At 47.3% G+C, this 16,604-nt stretch overlaps 4 protein-coding genes across 4 annotated transcripts; 2 read left to right on the top strand and 2 right to left on the bottom strand.

Annotated features, from left to right (window-relative positions):
* Positions 1-1,574: 1,574 nt before the first annotated feature.
* LOC128270596 (cuticle protein 8-like) lies at positions 1,575-2,169 on the bottom strand. Its single transcript, XM_053008007.1, has 3 exons — positions 2,158-2,169; positions 1,779-2,077; positions 1,575-1,611 (listed from the first exon to the last, which is right to left on the bottom strand). The coding sequence occupies exons 1-3, from the start codon at positions 2,167-2,169 to the stop codon at positions 1,575-1,577; spliced, it is 348 nt and encodes a 115-aa protein (XP_052863967.1).
* Positions 2,170-2,892: 723 nt separating this feature from the next.
* On the top strand, positions 2,893-6,066 carry LOC128272419 (cuticle protein-like). The gene is made up of 4 exons (XM_053010224.1): positions 2,893-2,904; positions 2,972-3,286; positions 5,223-5,249; positions 5,662-6,066. Exons 1-4 carry the CDS (start codon positions 2,893-2,895, stop codon positions 6,064-6,066), a joined length of 759 nt encoding a protein of 252 aa, XP_052866184.1.
* A 2,702-nt stretch (positions 6,067-8,768) lies between these two features.
* On the top strand, positions 8,769-9,355 carry LOC128272420 (larval cuticle protein A2B-like). Its single transcript, XM_053010225.1, has 2 exons — positions 8,769-8,780; positions 8,852-9,355. Exons 1-2 carry the CDS (start codon positions 8,769-8,771, stop codon positions 9,353-9,355), a joined length of 516 nt encoding a protein of 171 aa, XP_052866185.1.
* A 2,398-nt stretch (positions 9,356-11,753) lies between these two features.
* LOC128270595 (pupal cuticle protein Edg-84A-like) lies at positions 11,754-16,604 on the bottom strand. The gene is made up of 2 exons (XM_053008006.1): positions 16,542-16,604; positions 11,754-12,521 (listed from the first exon to the last, which is right to left on the bottom strand). The coding sequence occupies exons 1-2, from the start codon at positions 16,602-16,604 to the stop codon at positions 11,754-11,756; spliced, it is 831 nt and encodes a 276-aa protein (XP_052863966.1).

Here is a 16,604-nt window from a genome sequence, read left to right as displayed (position 1 = left end):
CGGGATGAACGGTTATCCAAGGGTTGGCTTCAGCTCTGTTGCATGAAGAGAAATTTTGTATGGCCGCATAAAGTCGTAGTGGCCACAGAAATCAATTGTTAATTTGTTGCAGTGCAGTGAGTTGCGCAACATGTAGACGGGGGTACATACGATGGTTTGAATAAGAAGTCTTTAACGCCGTTTAACGGATGATTCTCTCTGTCCTTGCATCCATAAGAACAGATAACATTTATTTGAAACCACTCGGTCCAGACCTTAAGAACCGGTTCGAAAGTTTTCAAGCTCATTTGTGTAATTGTTCTTTAATTTCGACGTTTGAAAATGTTTCGAAGAAAGCCGAAGTTGCGTCTTGATCCAGGAACTCGAGTTGTTCTCAAAGGCTTCCTTCTCGAGCTGTACTCGTAATTATCGGGAAACTCATTGCTCGCTTGCAGTACACGGGATACCTTCGCTTGAAAGCCTCGGACATCGTCAGCGGTGTACTCCACTGTACGCCAGTAGCCATCTGGATCTAGCAGGGAATACTTCCCGATCACTGCATTGCCAATCCGTTGTTCTTCGTGGGTTTTGATATCCTTGTGTTCGGGATTGTTGACGACGTACTTGAAGGCATACTGTGCCGTATCTATCGGCGATTCTTCTTGCAACACTTTCGCACTACCACCCGGAGATAGACTCATCAATCCAGATGTTACTAGAAAATTTAGTATAGCAAAGTGACACGATGGCCCGTAGGATGTCGAACGTTTTCTCGTCATTTCAACGTAGCTCCTTCGGAGATTTGTTGTCACTGAATATGGCAAAATCGTATCGACCGCGTTTATATACACTGCAACGCGGATTCGTTTGCAGATGTGTAACATCTCATTAAGTAGTGGTATCAATATGACGATGGTTAAATAATTAATGCATTGCAGGTGAAGGGTTATTGCACCATGCATAAATGATGCTGTTGGGTTGTTACGAAGGAAAGTTCCACTTCGTGACGAAGAAGTTGCGTTCTCGTTCCTAGTAACTCCAGAGGTGATAGACGCATTTCATCTTTACTGGTCGTAATGGATCGTCGTCTGGTATGGCCAAGCGTTTAAACACTATCATTATTCAATCGCCAATCTTTCGTGATCACTGCGTTTTTCAACTAGCAATTCAACTTGTCCAGGATCTTAGTATTTTGTAGAGTAGACTTTCCTTATTTTAAGAATGAAGCGATAGGTGTTTGAGGGATGATTCTTCCTGTGCTTAAACCCATATAAAAAGTTTATTTCAAACCGTCTATTCCAAACCATGAAATGCATTTTTTAACATCATTTGTCTAACTCTTTTTTAACTCCGACTTTATATAATATCAATTGTTGGTGGAGTACACTGGAATATGTGTAATCAACATCGAGAGGCTAACAATAGGTAACGCTAGGTGATCAATATAAGTATGATGTACAATGTATCCAGGGCAATAGTTCCTTGGGTTTCACCAGTTATCCAACAATTCAATGCAAAGCATTGCTTCCAAGATTAAACTGTGCTATAGCTATTTTCGGAATATGTATGAAATAGCACTCCCCTGTTAAATTTCATTAATCCCTGTGATAGAACAGGAACAGGGTGTTTATAATTTCATTTACATTACGTTTACATTACATAAATTTTTGGGGAATGGGAAAGTCTACAAACGGGTGGCGCTGCATCGCTTTGTCGCTGTATCGGTTTAGTAATGGTACGCAGGGTAGGCCACTTTGGCAACAGGGATTGCGACCTTGGCTACAGGTGCGATGACCTTGGCGACCGGGATGGCGTGCTTGATTGGCTCGCGATGGACGACGGCGTTGAATCCGTTGTGCTCATCTGCGGTATAGTCGACCACACGCCGATAACCGTCGGCATCGATCAGCGTGTACTGTCCGACCACGTTGTCTCCGTGGCGCTCCTCCTGCTGGCTCTTGATGTCACCGGTATGGTCATCGTGGACGGAGTACTGGAAGTGGTACTCGGCCGGAGCTTCTGGGTATGCGACGTGCTTCACGGCCAGCGGGAGGACGGCTGCGCTGGCAATGGTCACCGTAGCGAGGAAGACGATGTACTATCGAAAGGTAATGCATGATGTTAGATGTTGATGGAATTTAGTAGATTTGCATCGAAACAACGATTGAGTTTGCTTACTTTGAATCCCATTTTATTGGACTTTTTAATCTTTGTGTTGCTAGACGTAAAACTGTACTTAACTGCTGAACACTTGGTAGTTGAATGACACTTTTAACTTCGGCCGTTCTGATTATTTATAGTTGTTCCTTGCGTTGCAAATTTTCACCAAACGCACATAGTCAAGCATCAAAGTATTGAAAATATATAGAAACCGCCAAAGCTACGTTCAGTAGGCTAAAGGGAAAGTTGCGTATGCCCGAAAGGTGTGTATGTAGCGGTTGTTTCACGTGCGTTGGCGGAAAGCTCCGGAACTCGTTCTATCATAACTTCACGTTACTGCTCCCTACGACATAGGCGGGGTTGTACGTGCATTTTGAAGTGGACGAAATTTGCACTAAAGTTAAGTCTTGTATGACCTTCGCCATAACTACAGCCACAGGACGGTTTGAATATAGCGGCCCAAAATCAATCACGGGTTCGGTGGCTGTGTAATCTGATATTAATTGGGTGTGGGAACTGCCTACATAGTATATGCAGCATAGTTAATGTGGAGCAAGTGACGAAGGATATGGCCGTGATAGGTACGGGATACATAATGAACATGGTACTAGGTGCTACCGAATTTATGTATGTGCCATTGTATAAAAGGAGCTACGAAAAGTTTAATCAACATCATTCGCAAGCAAACGTTGCAAAGTTACACGGCCTACTCCAATCACTCAAAACCAAACTTACAGACCAGATCCAACGGAAATGGCATTCAAAGTAAGCATATTCAATCGTTCCTCCAACAAAGTTACCAAACCCAATTATGCTTCTGTCCTTTCGATAGTACATCGTCTTGCTCGCCACGGTGGCCATTGCCAGCGCAGCCGTCCTCCCGTTGGCCGTGAAGCACGTCGCATACCCAGAAGCTCCGGCCGAGTACCACTTCCAGTACTCGGTCCACGATGACCATACCGGTGACATCAAGAGCCAGCAGGAGGAGCGCCACGGAGACAACGTGGTCGGACAGTATACTCTGATCGATGCCGACGGTTATCGGCGTGTGGTCGACTATACCGCCGATGAGCACAACGGATTCAACGCCGTCGTCCATCGCGAGCCAATCAAGCACGCCATCCCGGTCGCCAAGGTCATCGCTCCTGTGGCCAAGGTGTACGCCGCCCCGATCGCCAAGGTCGCTTACCCTGCGTACCATTACTAAAAGAAATGCTGCCGCGTTCGTAGACTTTCCGGTACCTCAATAAATTAATTTAATACACAACTTTAAAATTGGTTTTCATTGCGATTCCATTCACTCTTTGGTATCATAGGTCGTCCGAAATTCATTCGTCCACGCAGCCTCGACTTAACGGTTGGTATTCGAAAGACGCCCGCTCGAACCGTGAACTCGAAGTGTAGCAACTTGAGTGCCAATTTTTAAGTTGGTACTAATTCGGTTTAGTCCCTTTAATATAATCTTTATCTTTATCTTTATGTCATTATTTTTTTTATTAATTTTTGATTTATTAATTTTTTTATTACAATCAAAATCAATGGGTCACATAGCCCAATTGAAATTTGATGACTTTACATTACTTAGAGCTAGATCTAACACTAACAATCCACAGAACTGGCAAAATGAACGCAGGAGCTGGTAACCGATATTTAAAGAGATGAAAGAGTAACATGAATCAAACAGTTACTAATAATACATGAAAGTAATACTATCAACGCAACATATTATGTAATTCTACTTTGCTTTCGTTAAGAACTTGTTTTGTTTTCTTCAGATAGCTTCTTGGAAACGTTTCCACACAACTAACAGCAAGTTTTAGAACCAATTTAGTATAGTGATGTAATAGTGTGTTTAGTATAGTGTTTAGTGTAACCGTTTTAGAGTCTAGCCTAGTCTAGTGATGGTTTGTAAAACTATGTCAGAAGACGCACTTGTCAATTTCTTATCGACTAGTTAACCTAAGAGGCACATCCCAGCAGCTATATTCTAGCTTCTCTAGTTGTTGTTTCAAGTTGTTTCAATTCATCATTTTTGCACTATCTTCTTGAGAGCAAAATAAGGACCTATTTGCTGTCCAACATCATGTTGTTGGTTAAATTTACGGACTGCTAATGAGAAAGTGGCTTATAAATAATAACATTTTAATCGTGTACCGCGACATCCATAACGATATTCTAAGAAAAGTATTCTAAGTTTGTTATGTTACATTTTGCTTGTTGTAGAGTTTTGCAGTTTACGTCCCTTTGCAAATGATTCCAATTCTTTGACAGTTAATTGAAATTATTAACCGTAGTGAATGGCAAGCATTCTAGAAGATTTCTTATAACTTGGTGGGCCTTTGAAGTCACGGAAGGCATCGTCAAAGTCAATTTTCAACGTAGTTCTCTTTCTTCACTGATTGATCAAGCCGACTGTCATTTTCTTGAACACCCGTAATTCTTCGTCGGTGTATTAGCTACTACCCCTTTGCAGAGATGATGGAACTGTCAGTTTAATGGTGCGTTACATAATATTAAACAAACCCTCACATAGGATGGATGTGGAATGGAAAGGTTCGCTGCCGACGGAGGTGTATGGCGTTTCTGTTTTTCGCACGCGAACTAACATGCAAAGTGAGGTGACAAATTAATAAGTAATAGCCTCGGTGACAGTATTTCGTTTATGGCACGGAAAGCAGTATCTGCGCATGCCGCTAGGGGTGGGATACATTTTTGGTGGCAACGGTTGCAAGAACCGTTGGAAAACGGGTTTTTTCGATGTTCACCAAGATTACGGTGCGTAGGTGGTGGGGTTTGGTGGAACGTGCGTACGTCTAGCGTTAAAAGAGCGCAAGGTTGATTAGTTGTCCGAAGTGAGGTTTCCGTTGCCATCCGTTCGAAGGTATGGAGAAATATTCTGCGGTATCCTGCAACTGCATCCCTGCAACCACACGCCGAGGGGGGTGCAAGGGCTGCCGTGGGGTACGGAACTGGTTTTGGGGCGGCGGGCAGGCACCAGCATTTTGGCCACCAACAACATCTAGATTCGACTGCCTATTAGCGGGCGATTACCGGGCTAATGCGTGCGACTGAGCTACGCGCAGGCACGGAAGGTTATCATTTCTTCTGGCGTTGGTAAAGAGAGTCGGATTTAAGTCGATTTAATATGTGTCAACGTGACACGGAGTTTGCTAGGCGTTCGAGTTACCACACGAGTTGTTGAACTTGACAAGCTGCTAGCCACGGTGTTGCTGCCCGGCCCGGAGTGGTAGGATGTTCTGGTGGAACTCTGGTCACAAATTCACCTATAAAAAGCACCCAATATCGTTAGAGTACCGTCAGTCAAGCGGTAAAACTTCATAACACATCTTGCAGCTCCCAACGGCGCGTAATAGAATCGAAACATGGTGTTCAAAGTAAGTGCTCTGTGGTCCCCGGGCAGGTTGAAATTCTAACGCAAAAGCATTAATTTGGCAGGTGGTCGTTGCTTTGGCTATCGCCAGCGTGGCAAATGCCGTTCTGCTGCCAACTCTGGTAAAAAAGGTGGAGCTGGAGGCCCCGGCCGAGTATCACTTTTCGTACTCCGTGCACGATGAACACACCGGTGACATCAAGAGCCAGCAGGAGGAGCGCCACGGAGATGATGTTAAGGGACAGTACACGCTGGTCGATGCCGATGGTCACCGCCGTGTGGTCGACTACACCGCCGACGAGCACAACGGATTCAATGCCGTGGTCCGCCGGGAACCGCTGGCTCACCATCAGCTCGTCAAGACCGTGGTCCCGGTGGCTAAGGTCGCCGTACCGGTAGCCCATTACGTAGCTGCTCCCGTGGCCAAGGTTGCCCTTCCAGTGGCCAAGTATGCCGTTCCGGTCGCGAAAGTGCTGGCGCCTGCTCACGTAGCCACCGTCAGCTTCTCGGCCCCTAGCCTCACGTACCACTACTAAATGAAGGGCCTACGTCCATCCGGTTCCACTAGTGGTCAGTACCCAATAAACTCTAGTATAGCGTTCTCACCGAATGATAATTTGACCGACTGTCGAAGAATCACAATACTGGAAAGAAAACCACATCGTCGGGATGTTTCCCCAAAAAGGACACAATTCCAGACCTAACTGGAACTACTTACAAGAAGCCGGAGCCGGAATGAGGTTACCAGTGAAGTGTGGACCTGCCAGCGAAACTGGCCGGGTCCATCGCTCTGACGTCGGACACTCCACAAACGCCCTAGATGCCGGTGTGTGGCTTGCGCTCGAGGATCGTTGCCAAAAAAACCCAAGCCCAAGACTCCGCGGTATCGTCGATGACTGCCTCCGTTTCGGTAAAAGTGGATAGCACACCGCATGTTGGGCTCACACTACGCGTCAATGCCGAACCGGCACGAGAAGGAAAGAAACACTTTCATGCGCAGATCGCAGAGCACTCCAGAGTAGGGCCAGCAAGCCGTCCAAAAATATGTCTCAGGCACCCCCTTTTTCGGGGGCTGCCAGACTGTGACCGCCTTCCTGCGACGGTCGGGCGACCTCTTTCTCTGTTTCTCTCTCTCGATCTTCGACTTACCGCCGGCTTTTACGGCTGAGGGGGAACTGACCGAACCGCAAACGCCCGCGGGCGATGGCGGAGTGACCTCTCCCGGGTGCCGCTCGGTCGAACCTCGGTCGAGCCGGCCGCAAGCGCAACCTTGAAAGTAGACGAATTGTGGTTATATAACCGAAACGCGATACTCTTGATCTGAAATCGCTCGAACAAGACGCGAACGGGGTTGCCGGGGGTATCGGCGCCACGGGCTAACGAGTCGGGCTTTTCGATTCCTAACTGGCCACCGAAGGATGTGGACGGCGGCGGCATCGGCGGCTCTTGGGACAGGTCGCGTGTGTGTTGGGGTCGAAACGTGACGCAGACGTGGAGCGCAGGAAAATGTATGTCAATGTGGAATGAAAGTGAAAACCCGAATGCTCTGGCATGCGCGGGATTGGAGTGGGAGAGCTCGGCTTGACCCGCTTGAGGCCAAGTTGACAGTTTTTCGTGGAAAGCAGTAATCGGCATCCCAATACGGATCGTTGTCCTTAGGTGCCGAAACGGACTCCTTCCCAGGGATCCCGAACTTGATCGCGCCAGAAATGGCACAATATGGCGTCGGTTCCCACGTCTGACGTGTTGTACCATTACTTTGATTCATGACTCCAATTACTGCCGAATTCATTTACATGCAAATTTCACTCTACAACGATTGCTGTAGCGAAGTAAATGGCCACATTCGGCGAGGTATGACGCGTAGTTGAGACTCTAGATGTGGACGGTGCAGTAGTCAGTTGGGCACTTTTGGAATTTAAACAGAAGAAGGATGCTGTTGGAGTGTTGAATGAGCTTGTACTTTTCACTTGGTACATAGTGACTAATCGACTGAACTGAAATAGGCCACTCTCGACAGCAGTCAGCAGTGATACATAGTCAGCGCATCTAATCGTAAAGCTAATCTCGACCTGCAATGTACGCCCAGAGCTACATCCCATATTTGGAGCTCATCGCTATATTCACGGCCCGCCTTGGGGCGGAACGGCGTTCCGATGGCTTCGTGTGGCGTGTGTGGATTTGAACGGCCCATTCCGTGGGAAACGGAGCCGCGAATGTTAAGGTCATGGCAGGCACGTTCCGTGGGCAGCTGTTACAAGCTGCAGCGTCGTCAAAAACGTAGTTTCAAACCGTTCTTCAATCACCTGTCGGAATGGGCCTGGCATCTCCGGGGCAGACGGACTCATCACGCAGCCCGCATCCTTATTTTTGCTCCTTCTCACACCATGCTGCAGGGCGCCGTTGGGCAACCAGTACAAGTGTCACGAGGCCTCACATATTCGACCCTCGGTCGCAGGGCCAGCGGTCCCAGGGCCAGCCAGGTTTGCACGAGAATTTGAAAACTTCGATCGATCGACTCCCTGACCGTTTGCACTGCACCTCTGCCGTTTGCCGTTCGCCGTTCGCGGTTTTCGGCGGAGTTTAGATTGGCAAGCTAACGGGCGGCCTTGGCACCGGACGGGCAGACAAGGCGTTCTGCCCGCGCCCCTAGATTTGGTAGACCCCGGGGAGACCGTCTGATTGACTGACTGACCGGCTGACTGACCGACTGACTGACTGACCGACATGAACTGAACCGTTCCGAGTGCGTCACTTCTTGAGCGCGCCCCAACCGAATTTCGCCGAGGGAAGGGAGACAGATTTTTGCAATATTGGAATCATGCCCCCGAGCGGTCGGAGAGTGCTTTTGCTAAGATCGACACCAAAACGAAAGATAAAAAAACGCGAAAGAAATCATATTTTGCATGTTCCGAGCCCCCTGGCTGAGGGACGTTGCCGAGAAGGAAACAAAAAAACGAAATCGCAAACACGCCAGGGGAGAACATTGGCGCGAGGCGATGGTGGGAGCATCGGGCAGATGGAATCGGAGGTACACGGTATTGACAAGGCACGACTTACGACCGATCGGCCAGGGTTACGGTAGTTCAGCCGTTTTTTGGAGGGATCGATCGACATCCAGATATAAATAGCGAATTTCGGCCACAAATAAGCATCAGTTCAACCGGAACCTTCAGCAGGACCTCAGTCAGCCCAGCGTAGCCCAAGTTAGCTTCGAGTTTTAGCTTCAGAGAATATCATGGCGTTCAAAGTAAGATCAAGTCCGCTCTAAAGTGTTCTAGTGAAAGCGCTGGTTCTAATCCGTGGTTCTTCTACTTGTAGTTCCTGGCCGTCGTCGCTTTCCTGGCCGTTGCCAGCGCTCAGCACTACGATCCTCACCACTACCAGCAGCCGCAGTACCACCAGTATCACCATGAGCCTGCTGTCATTAAGACGCTCCAACCGGCACTGATCAAGACTATCCAGCCGACGCTGGTCAAGACGGTGAAACACGTCGAGTACCCGGAAGCTCCGGCCGAGTATCAGTTCCAGTACTCCGTGCACGATGACCACACCGGTGACATCAAGAGCCAGCAGGAGGAGCGCCACGGAGATGATGTTAAGGGACAGTACTCGCTGATCGATGCCGACGGTCACCGTCGTATCGTCGACTACACCGCCGATGAGCACAACGGATTCAACGCCGTCGTCCGCCGTGAGCCGCTCGAGGGACACAAGATCGTCAAGACGATCGCCCCGGTCGCCAAGGTGTACGCCGCCCCGATCGCCAAGGTCGTGGCCCCGGTCCACTACAGCCACCAGCCACACTACGAGCACCACTACTGAAGCCGCGTCCCTTCGGCCCTGGCGAGAGTGAACTAATCTTTAGCTTACCGAATTACCATCCTTTCACCTTTCACCTCATGCTGCCTCATACTTTCATTAAGTGTTAGTGGAACTGAAATGCAGACGCAGTGTAAATAAAACATTGAACGTATACAATTCAACCCGCGGGGGACTTGCTTCTGTGACGTCACTCAGAATTGTTCAGAATTGTGGCCTGGATTTGCAGTCCGTTCCTGCAAATTACGTTCGAACTGGTTCCGAGGAGCACATAATTTGGTAACGCTTTTTCTCTTATCTAGTTCAGGGCAGTGATGTTTCTCAAGGTAAAGGACTTACTTACTGGTCCTGGTCCGCCGTGTTATCGGCGTGAAAGATCTCCACTGATGGCGACTATCCGCTATCGCCTTTACTTGGTGGAGTAAGGTAAGGACCGTTAGGTGAATGTGTATAAACCTCTAACTATCTAGCTGTTCGCGTTCTTCGTATCCAGCTACAACTGCTGAGCGGTCTTGTCTTGCATCAGAGACAATATTAGTCTCTGTTGCTTCCTGTGACGGGAGCCTCTAACTACCCAAATTAGAGGTTGAAAATTCTCGCTCCCTCTATTAGAAAACTTTGTTGCACATTTTGCAAAGTTTGCAATGAAACCTTAGCCGAGAACCTTACGAGAATTAATTTACAAACAGTTTTCCCACAGAGTTTTACCAAAATACGAACTTCTCTTGCTCATTTACAAGATAATACAAAATCGGATGTACGAGTGCTGTTCAAAAAGTAGTAAGACATTTGAATTTTCGCGGGCTACGTGTGTTTGATTCTCGTTATTTGTTATTGCGTTAGGTTGCTACGCACGTCAGTGACTTATGGTGACAAATTCGGCCATTTTGAATAATCATTCAATTTTTGACAGCTGTTTTATTTGGACACGATTTGGCTCACCATCGATGCCGGCTTTATCTCCTAAATTTGATCGTAGCGTCGTCCTTCCATGGCCTCCTTCAGTTTTCGGAATAACAAAAAGTCATAGAGGGCCAGATCTGGCGAATACGGTGGCTTTGGCATCATTAGTGTGTTGTTTTGGCCATAAATTTGGCAATTTATAAGGCAATTTTGGGTTTCCCACAAATCAGGCCGTTTGTGTCGGATAGCTTCGGCCGAATTGCGCAAAACTTGCAGGAAATATTCTTTATTGACCGTTCTATCTTTTGGCAACAACTCATGATACACCACGACCCTGCAGTCGAAGAAAACTGTAAGCAAAACTGGTCACATTCGACCAAACTTGGCTCTTCGACGTTCACAACTTCTCTGTCCTCACATGGCCATCTGGAAAAAATTTGAACCATCGATAAGCGCTGGTTTTGGTCTTAATAGCTTCACCATAAGCCACAGTCAAAATTTCGATTGTGTCTAAGTTCCTAATTTTGTTTTTCACACAAAATTTGACAAAGATTCTTTGCCATCCATATTTTGGAAGAGGCAGCCATCACCGAAGATCTAAAACACTTCCAAGCTGTCAAAAATTGACTGATCACTCAAAATGGCCGAAATTGTCACCATAAGTGAGTGACATGAGTAGCAAAATAATGTAAAATAAAATCGAGAATCGAACATACGTAGCCCGTGGAAATTCTAATGTCTCACTACTTTTTGAACACTCTCGTATTACGATTCATATGCCTTAAAACCGTCGTTCACCAACTTAAATGATCGCTCTAAACTGAAAAATGTATAGGTTTACTATACGCAACCTACTAAGATCGGTATTATAATGCAACAACAAACAGTATCGGTATTATGTTGCACAAGTGCTTAAATTGTCTGAATTGAAGCTAAACTAACATTAATGGTAAAGTTTAGGGGTAGTTCTACGTATTTCTGGTAGTTACATTGTACCGTTGGAGCAGCTCCACAGACGATAGCTGTACTGATCAAATCCGCTTTTAAATTCATTTAAAAATAAAAAACATCAAACTGGTTAGTAAATATCGTATTTCCAGTGTTTTATTTTTTCTGCCACATTTAATCACAAAACAATAAGAAATGATAATGACTTTAGAAATCATTACACAGAATTAAGTTTTATGACAATCATCAATTTGCCAGAAGAAACACAGCATCAAGCAAATGGTTCGTGACAATGGGAACCAAAAACAAATGGACCTGAAAGGGGAACTACATTTATTTCATTTCAATTTCATTTCATGTTGTTCCTGGTGATGTTCCGTTTTGACACATTGTTACGTTATTGTTCGATGTTTTTAAGTTTATTTCATCTGTCGGCCATTGAGCGTTGCAACTCAACTCACTATTTACAACTCAGTATGTACAACTAGTTAACACTAACAGCCATTCGATCGGGTTGTTTGTCGGGTGTGGTCGGCTCCGTTCCGTTCGCTCAGTAGTTGTAGTTGCTCGACGGTCCGTGGAACTGCACGTGGTTGACGGCGTCATGGTGCTGGGCGTAAGTGGCCACCTTGGCCACCGGAAGGGCCACCTTGGTCACGGTGGGAAGAGCAACCTTGGTAACTTGGGGAGCATGGTAGTACTGCGGGGCGGCCTGCTGGTAGTGGACGGTCTGCGGTGCCGGCTGGTAGTGGACGGGCTGCGGGGCGAACAGTTTGGTGTGGACCGGGGCGGCGGCGTAGACCGGAGCGACCGGAGCGACCAGCTTGGCAACGGGAGCCACGGCCTTCAGGACCTTGTGTCCCTCGAGCGGTTCCCGGCGGACGACGGCGTTGAATCCGTTGTGATCGTCGGCGGTGTAGTCGACCACACGCCGGTAACCGTCGGCATCGATCAGCGTGTACTGTCCCTTGACCACATCTCCGTGGCGCTCTTCCTGTTGGCTCTTCACGTCACCGGTCTGGTCATCGTGCACATCGTACGCAAACTGGTACTCGGCCGGAGCATCCGGGTACTGTTCCACGTGCTTCACCGTCTTGACCAGCGCCGGCTGGACGGTCTTCAGCAGAGCCGGTTGGACGGCTTTGACCAGTGCCGGCTGCTTGTACACCACTTGCTGCGGCTGGTAGTGATGGTACTCTGGCTGGTGGTGGTGGTATTGGGGCTGGTACTGGGGTTGGTGATGGTACTGGGGCTGCGGCTGGTACTGCTGGTAATGCTGGGCGCTGGCCACAGCAACGAGAGCGAACAGCGCAACGTACTGGGGATGGTACAAGAAGCGACAGAAGCGTTACGTTTAGAACCGTTGGTCACTAGCACTCTGCCCCGATCTTTGTCCCGATCGAAACCCCGACACTACACTTATCACTATATCAGTATACGCACTTTAGATGCCATCTCTAGCGACGAATCAGCCAAATTCTTTCTCGATCTCACTCAGGACACTGTGGACACCTTCGGTTCGTTACTGTCTCGATGGCCGCGGTTAACTGTGCTAATTCTCGGACCATACCCTCACTATATATACTGATCTGCCCGAACTTGCTACAGTTTAGCGTCAAGGGACGCACTCAGGTTCCCCACATAATCCTCCGTCAAGCGCTTGATCCGTGGCGCACGGCGGGGTTGCACTAATTTTTGGGCGAAATGTGTCACAATTCCACCATCTCAGCCCTCTAGCCATCTCGCGCTGGCGCATGTCGGAGCCCCCCCGAAACGGACTAGATCACAGGTTGCGAGGTTAGCTCACAAACTGGCGGGGCGCAGACTCCACTGCCGTACGATGAGATCATTAATCCGGGCATTTACCACACCTTTTTCTAGCCCGCCCCGGGCGGGAATGAAGGAGCCTCTCGCTCTCTCGCCCTCGCTTACAAGCGATCAGCGAGCATTAGGAGGGTTGAACCGAATGGCCCGTATGCCACGCTAGTGTGCGGATGTGGATCCATAAGACACGCACCGGCTGCCGGTCAAGAGAATGCACCCAACGTGCCCACCGGACATGCCGGGCTCCCTCCCCGGGGCAAACATGCAAACGCCGACCTCCGCAGGCTCACCGCAACAAGGTGACGGATCGTCGGTGAACCACATCTCAACAGAAAATCGATATCCCGTTTGGCAGCTCCAAGGGTCTCCTCGGAGATAATTAATGAGTACCGTCATCATCCACAGTGCCAGCGGCCAGTGGCGTGGTTCAAGTTCAGGTGATGTATGGACTGTTTTCTTCTGACTAACGCCCTCGGGGGCTTTGAATGACGGACCGCGAGCGGGTCGTCCCGTCCCGTCCTGTGCGTTAGATTAATCTGCCCCTGGAGGACACGTGGATCGGCTGATGGTCGGTGCGTGCTGTGGTGCATCTGGCTAAAGGGCAGTTTTGGGCTTTAATCAATTAGTGACTGATCGGTCGGTCGGTGCTCGTCGGTCGAAGCTTTTGGTAGGTCAGGGAACCCCCGCGGGCACGGACCCAAGCTGCCCAATATGACTGCCTAAAAGTATCAAATTAGGGTCGATGCGGTTTTGTCGTAGGAATCGCTCAACTCGGACCGGTCGTATCATTCCCACGGCTGTGGGCTGGCTTCAATGGCAACCGAGACAGCCCGAGGCCGACCGAGGGTCTCGTAGTTTGGCGGTTGATAAATGGCTACCGACCAACGCACAATAACTCCTGCACATGGACACCGGTTGCCAATAGGTGTCCTTGTGCTAGGGTGGGGTGGACCCAAGCGTGAAGTATTATGATGCACCCATTTTTTAGTATCACGGGCAAGTCTATTGATTACGACAGGGGCCACCTACCAGTGTCGAGAATTCCAGTACAAACGAATAGAGCGCGATCGATCAACGAGCGCGGCGCAAATAAAGCTGCATAAATCATGGAATGGAATGTCTCTATCAAAATTTGGGGCAATATCTGGTCCAGCTGGTCCTGCTGGTCCAACGAGTGAGCCAACAGATTTTAGAGTCCAGATCATAAATTCAATCCAAGTTCAAAAATCAAGTACTAGGGTGTTCATTAAGTTTTGCGGGTCGATACCCGAGGACGTTGCAGTATCCTGATAAGTAAGTAAGTAAGAGCCTAGTAAGCCTGATTTTTTTTTTCGTTATATTGGTACACACTTCAAATGAACGTATGTGAAGTTTCATTTCAATCGATCACTTAATTTTGTTTTACAAGCCATTTAGTAACGACGTGTCACAGTATTTTTTTCAATGGAAAAAATCAAGTATCGTGCAGTGATTTAATTTTTATATTTGAAAGGTTTAAAAGCAAAGGAAAATTTTGAACGAATGTTGAAAGTGTATAAGGACTCTTCGCCTTTGATTAAGGTGTTAATAGAGGGTTTTCTGATTTTAAACGTGGTCCTAGTAGCCTTCAAGACGATCCATGTCAAAAACGTCAAAAAAAAGACACAACACCTGAAATCGTAAAAAAATACAGGATATCGTTTTCGAAAATCGTCTAATCACTGATAGAAATTAAGTACAAGACCTAGCCAACTCATTGAGCAGTATAATCAATATTTTGAATGAAGTTTTGGGTTCGAGAAAGCTGTTTGCAAAATGGGTGCCGCATTCGCTAAAAAGCCATTCGAATGCATCTTTCTTGAAAACATTTAAAGCGTTTTCGATAGGATAAAGTGGATTTTGTGCATCGAATCATCACTGTGGATGAGACTTGGGTCTATCACCATGTTCCTGAATCAAAACCAGAGACTAAGGAGTGTTGTGAACCTTTTTCTTCGGTTCCGAAGCGAGTTCGTACAGAAATCGCCCAAAAATGTGTAAGCATTAATTTTGTGAGATGCGAATGAAATTTTATTAGCAAATTGCTTGCAAACTGGTAAAACAATAAATTTCGATTAGTTTTTGTAACTTTTTAGACCAACTGAAAAAGAAAATTCGTGAAAAAAGACCCGGTTTCCAGAAGGAAAACATCTTCTTTCATCAGGGCAATGCACGCTGTCATAAGAGCATTTTGAAAAGGTTTAAAATCCATGAATTAAAGTTCGAATTGTTTGAGTGTCGATCGTGTTCACTAGATTTGGCCTCTGGCTACTTCCATCTATTTTCAAACCTAAAAACAATCGTGCGCGGAAAGCGTTTTTCATCAAATAATGACGTTCTAACAACTGCGGAGGCGTATTTTGAAGGCGTTCAAGTTTTTAGCTTCAGAGATGGAATTTTTAAATTGGAGTCTCGTTGGAACAAGTGTATTGATGTTCAGGAAGACCATATTGAATAACAAAATGTGTTTCAAACCATAAAAATATGTCCTTCTTATCGACACGCAAAACTTAATGAACACCCTAGTATTTTAATTATGCAACTCTACGATGTACAAATGATTGGAGCTCTTTAAAGAAAACTCTTTAAACCAGAAGGTGTGTGGAATTTGCTAACATTTAAACTCATTTATTTTCTTGTCTATTGATGTCGATTGCAGAAGCTACTATTCATCGACCATTATGAAACATTATGTCGCATCGCTGGCTGCTGGTGCTGGTTCGGTACGTTCTTTACATTTTTCAGCACACGATCACTGCGGGTTATCTGCCGATTGCCCGGTGCCGGTGCCCTGCAAGGCAACGCCACTTGATTGACATCGTGATGTCGTTGCGACGTCCAGCTGAGGAGGAATCGGACGGACGGCGAGAAAAAAAAAAAAATGATTATAATGATCGACCGATCGTGCGGACCACGATCCTGTTGAAACTTTCGCTTCACCCTCACCTGGTAGGGCTGGTACCGGTTGGCGACAGTTTTTTTTTTTACATCACCGCCAGCTACTCCCGACGACGTATTTCGTAACACACGCCGTCTTGAGCCGTGCGACCTTGTGGTGGGTAATGTTTCGGTTTTGCGCGAAACATTCGCGACCGGGTCTCTTTTGGGTTGGTCGTTGGCCGTTGATCGTGGGCCGCCAACACCAAATTTCAATCAACTCCACATGGCAACATGCCGAGTGGAGCTGCCTTGGGGTCGAGCCATTACGTTGCGACCGCTGGTCGTGAGGATCACGGAAAAAAGTGCCCTAGAAGCTGGGATTATGTTGTTTTAAGAAAATTTTCAATATTGCACGGGCATTAATCTAGTGTCTAGTGGAGAACGAAGAAAATCGCCCACAGGATTCCGGCTCCGTGGTCGATAACTTGCCAACACAACGGCTTCGGTACTGGTTCTTTTTGTACTTGCCGGCTCTAAAAGGCGACCAAAATGGTGGAGAAATTCAGTCCCGACAGTCGGTACCGGCCGTGTTCATGTTATACTTTTTACTTCTTACCTTTATTTCACCGGTGGTCCACATTATGCAACGAAACTCGCATTTACCGGTGCGCTGCCTCAT

The sequence above is a fragment of the Anopheles cruzii genome, chromosome 3, assembly GCF_943734635.1.
Source record: "Anopheles cruzii chromosome 3, idAnoCruzAS_RS32_06, whole genome shotgun sequence".
Classification (NCBI taxonomy): Eukaryota; Metazoa; Arthropoda; class Insecta; order Diptera; family Culicidae; genus Anopheles; species Anopheles cruzii.
This window is presented reverse-complemented; position numbering and strand designations above follow the sequence as displayed.

Excerpts from the sequence above, each read along its gene's own strand:
- LOC128270596 (XM_053008007.1), bottom strand. Across the intron at positions 1,612-1,778 it reads AAGCACGCCATCCCGGTCGC|TATAAACACCCTGTTCCTGT; the intron begins CAAGGTCATCGC and ends TGTAAATGAAAT.
- LOC128272419 (XM_053010224.1), top strand. Across the intron at positions 3,287-5,222 it reads TCGCCAAGGTCATCGCTCCT|GCACGGAAGGTTATCATTTC; the intron begins GTGGCCAAGGTG and ends AGCTACGCGCAG. Across the intron at positions 5,250-5,661 it reads AGGTTATCATTTCTTCTGGC|GTGGAGCTGGAGGCCCCGGC; the intron begins GTTGGTAAAGAG and ends CTGGTAAAAAAG.
- LOC128270595 (XM_053008006.1), bottom strand. The coding sequence starts at position 16,604 with ATGAGGCAGCGCACCGGTAAATGCGAGTTTCGTTGCATAATGTGGACC. Across the intron at positions 12,522-16,541 it reads GGACCACCGGTGAAATAAAG|TACGTTGCGCTGTTCGCTCT; the intron begins GTAAGAAGTAAA and ends TACCATCCCCAG.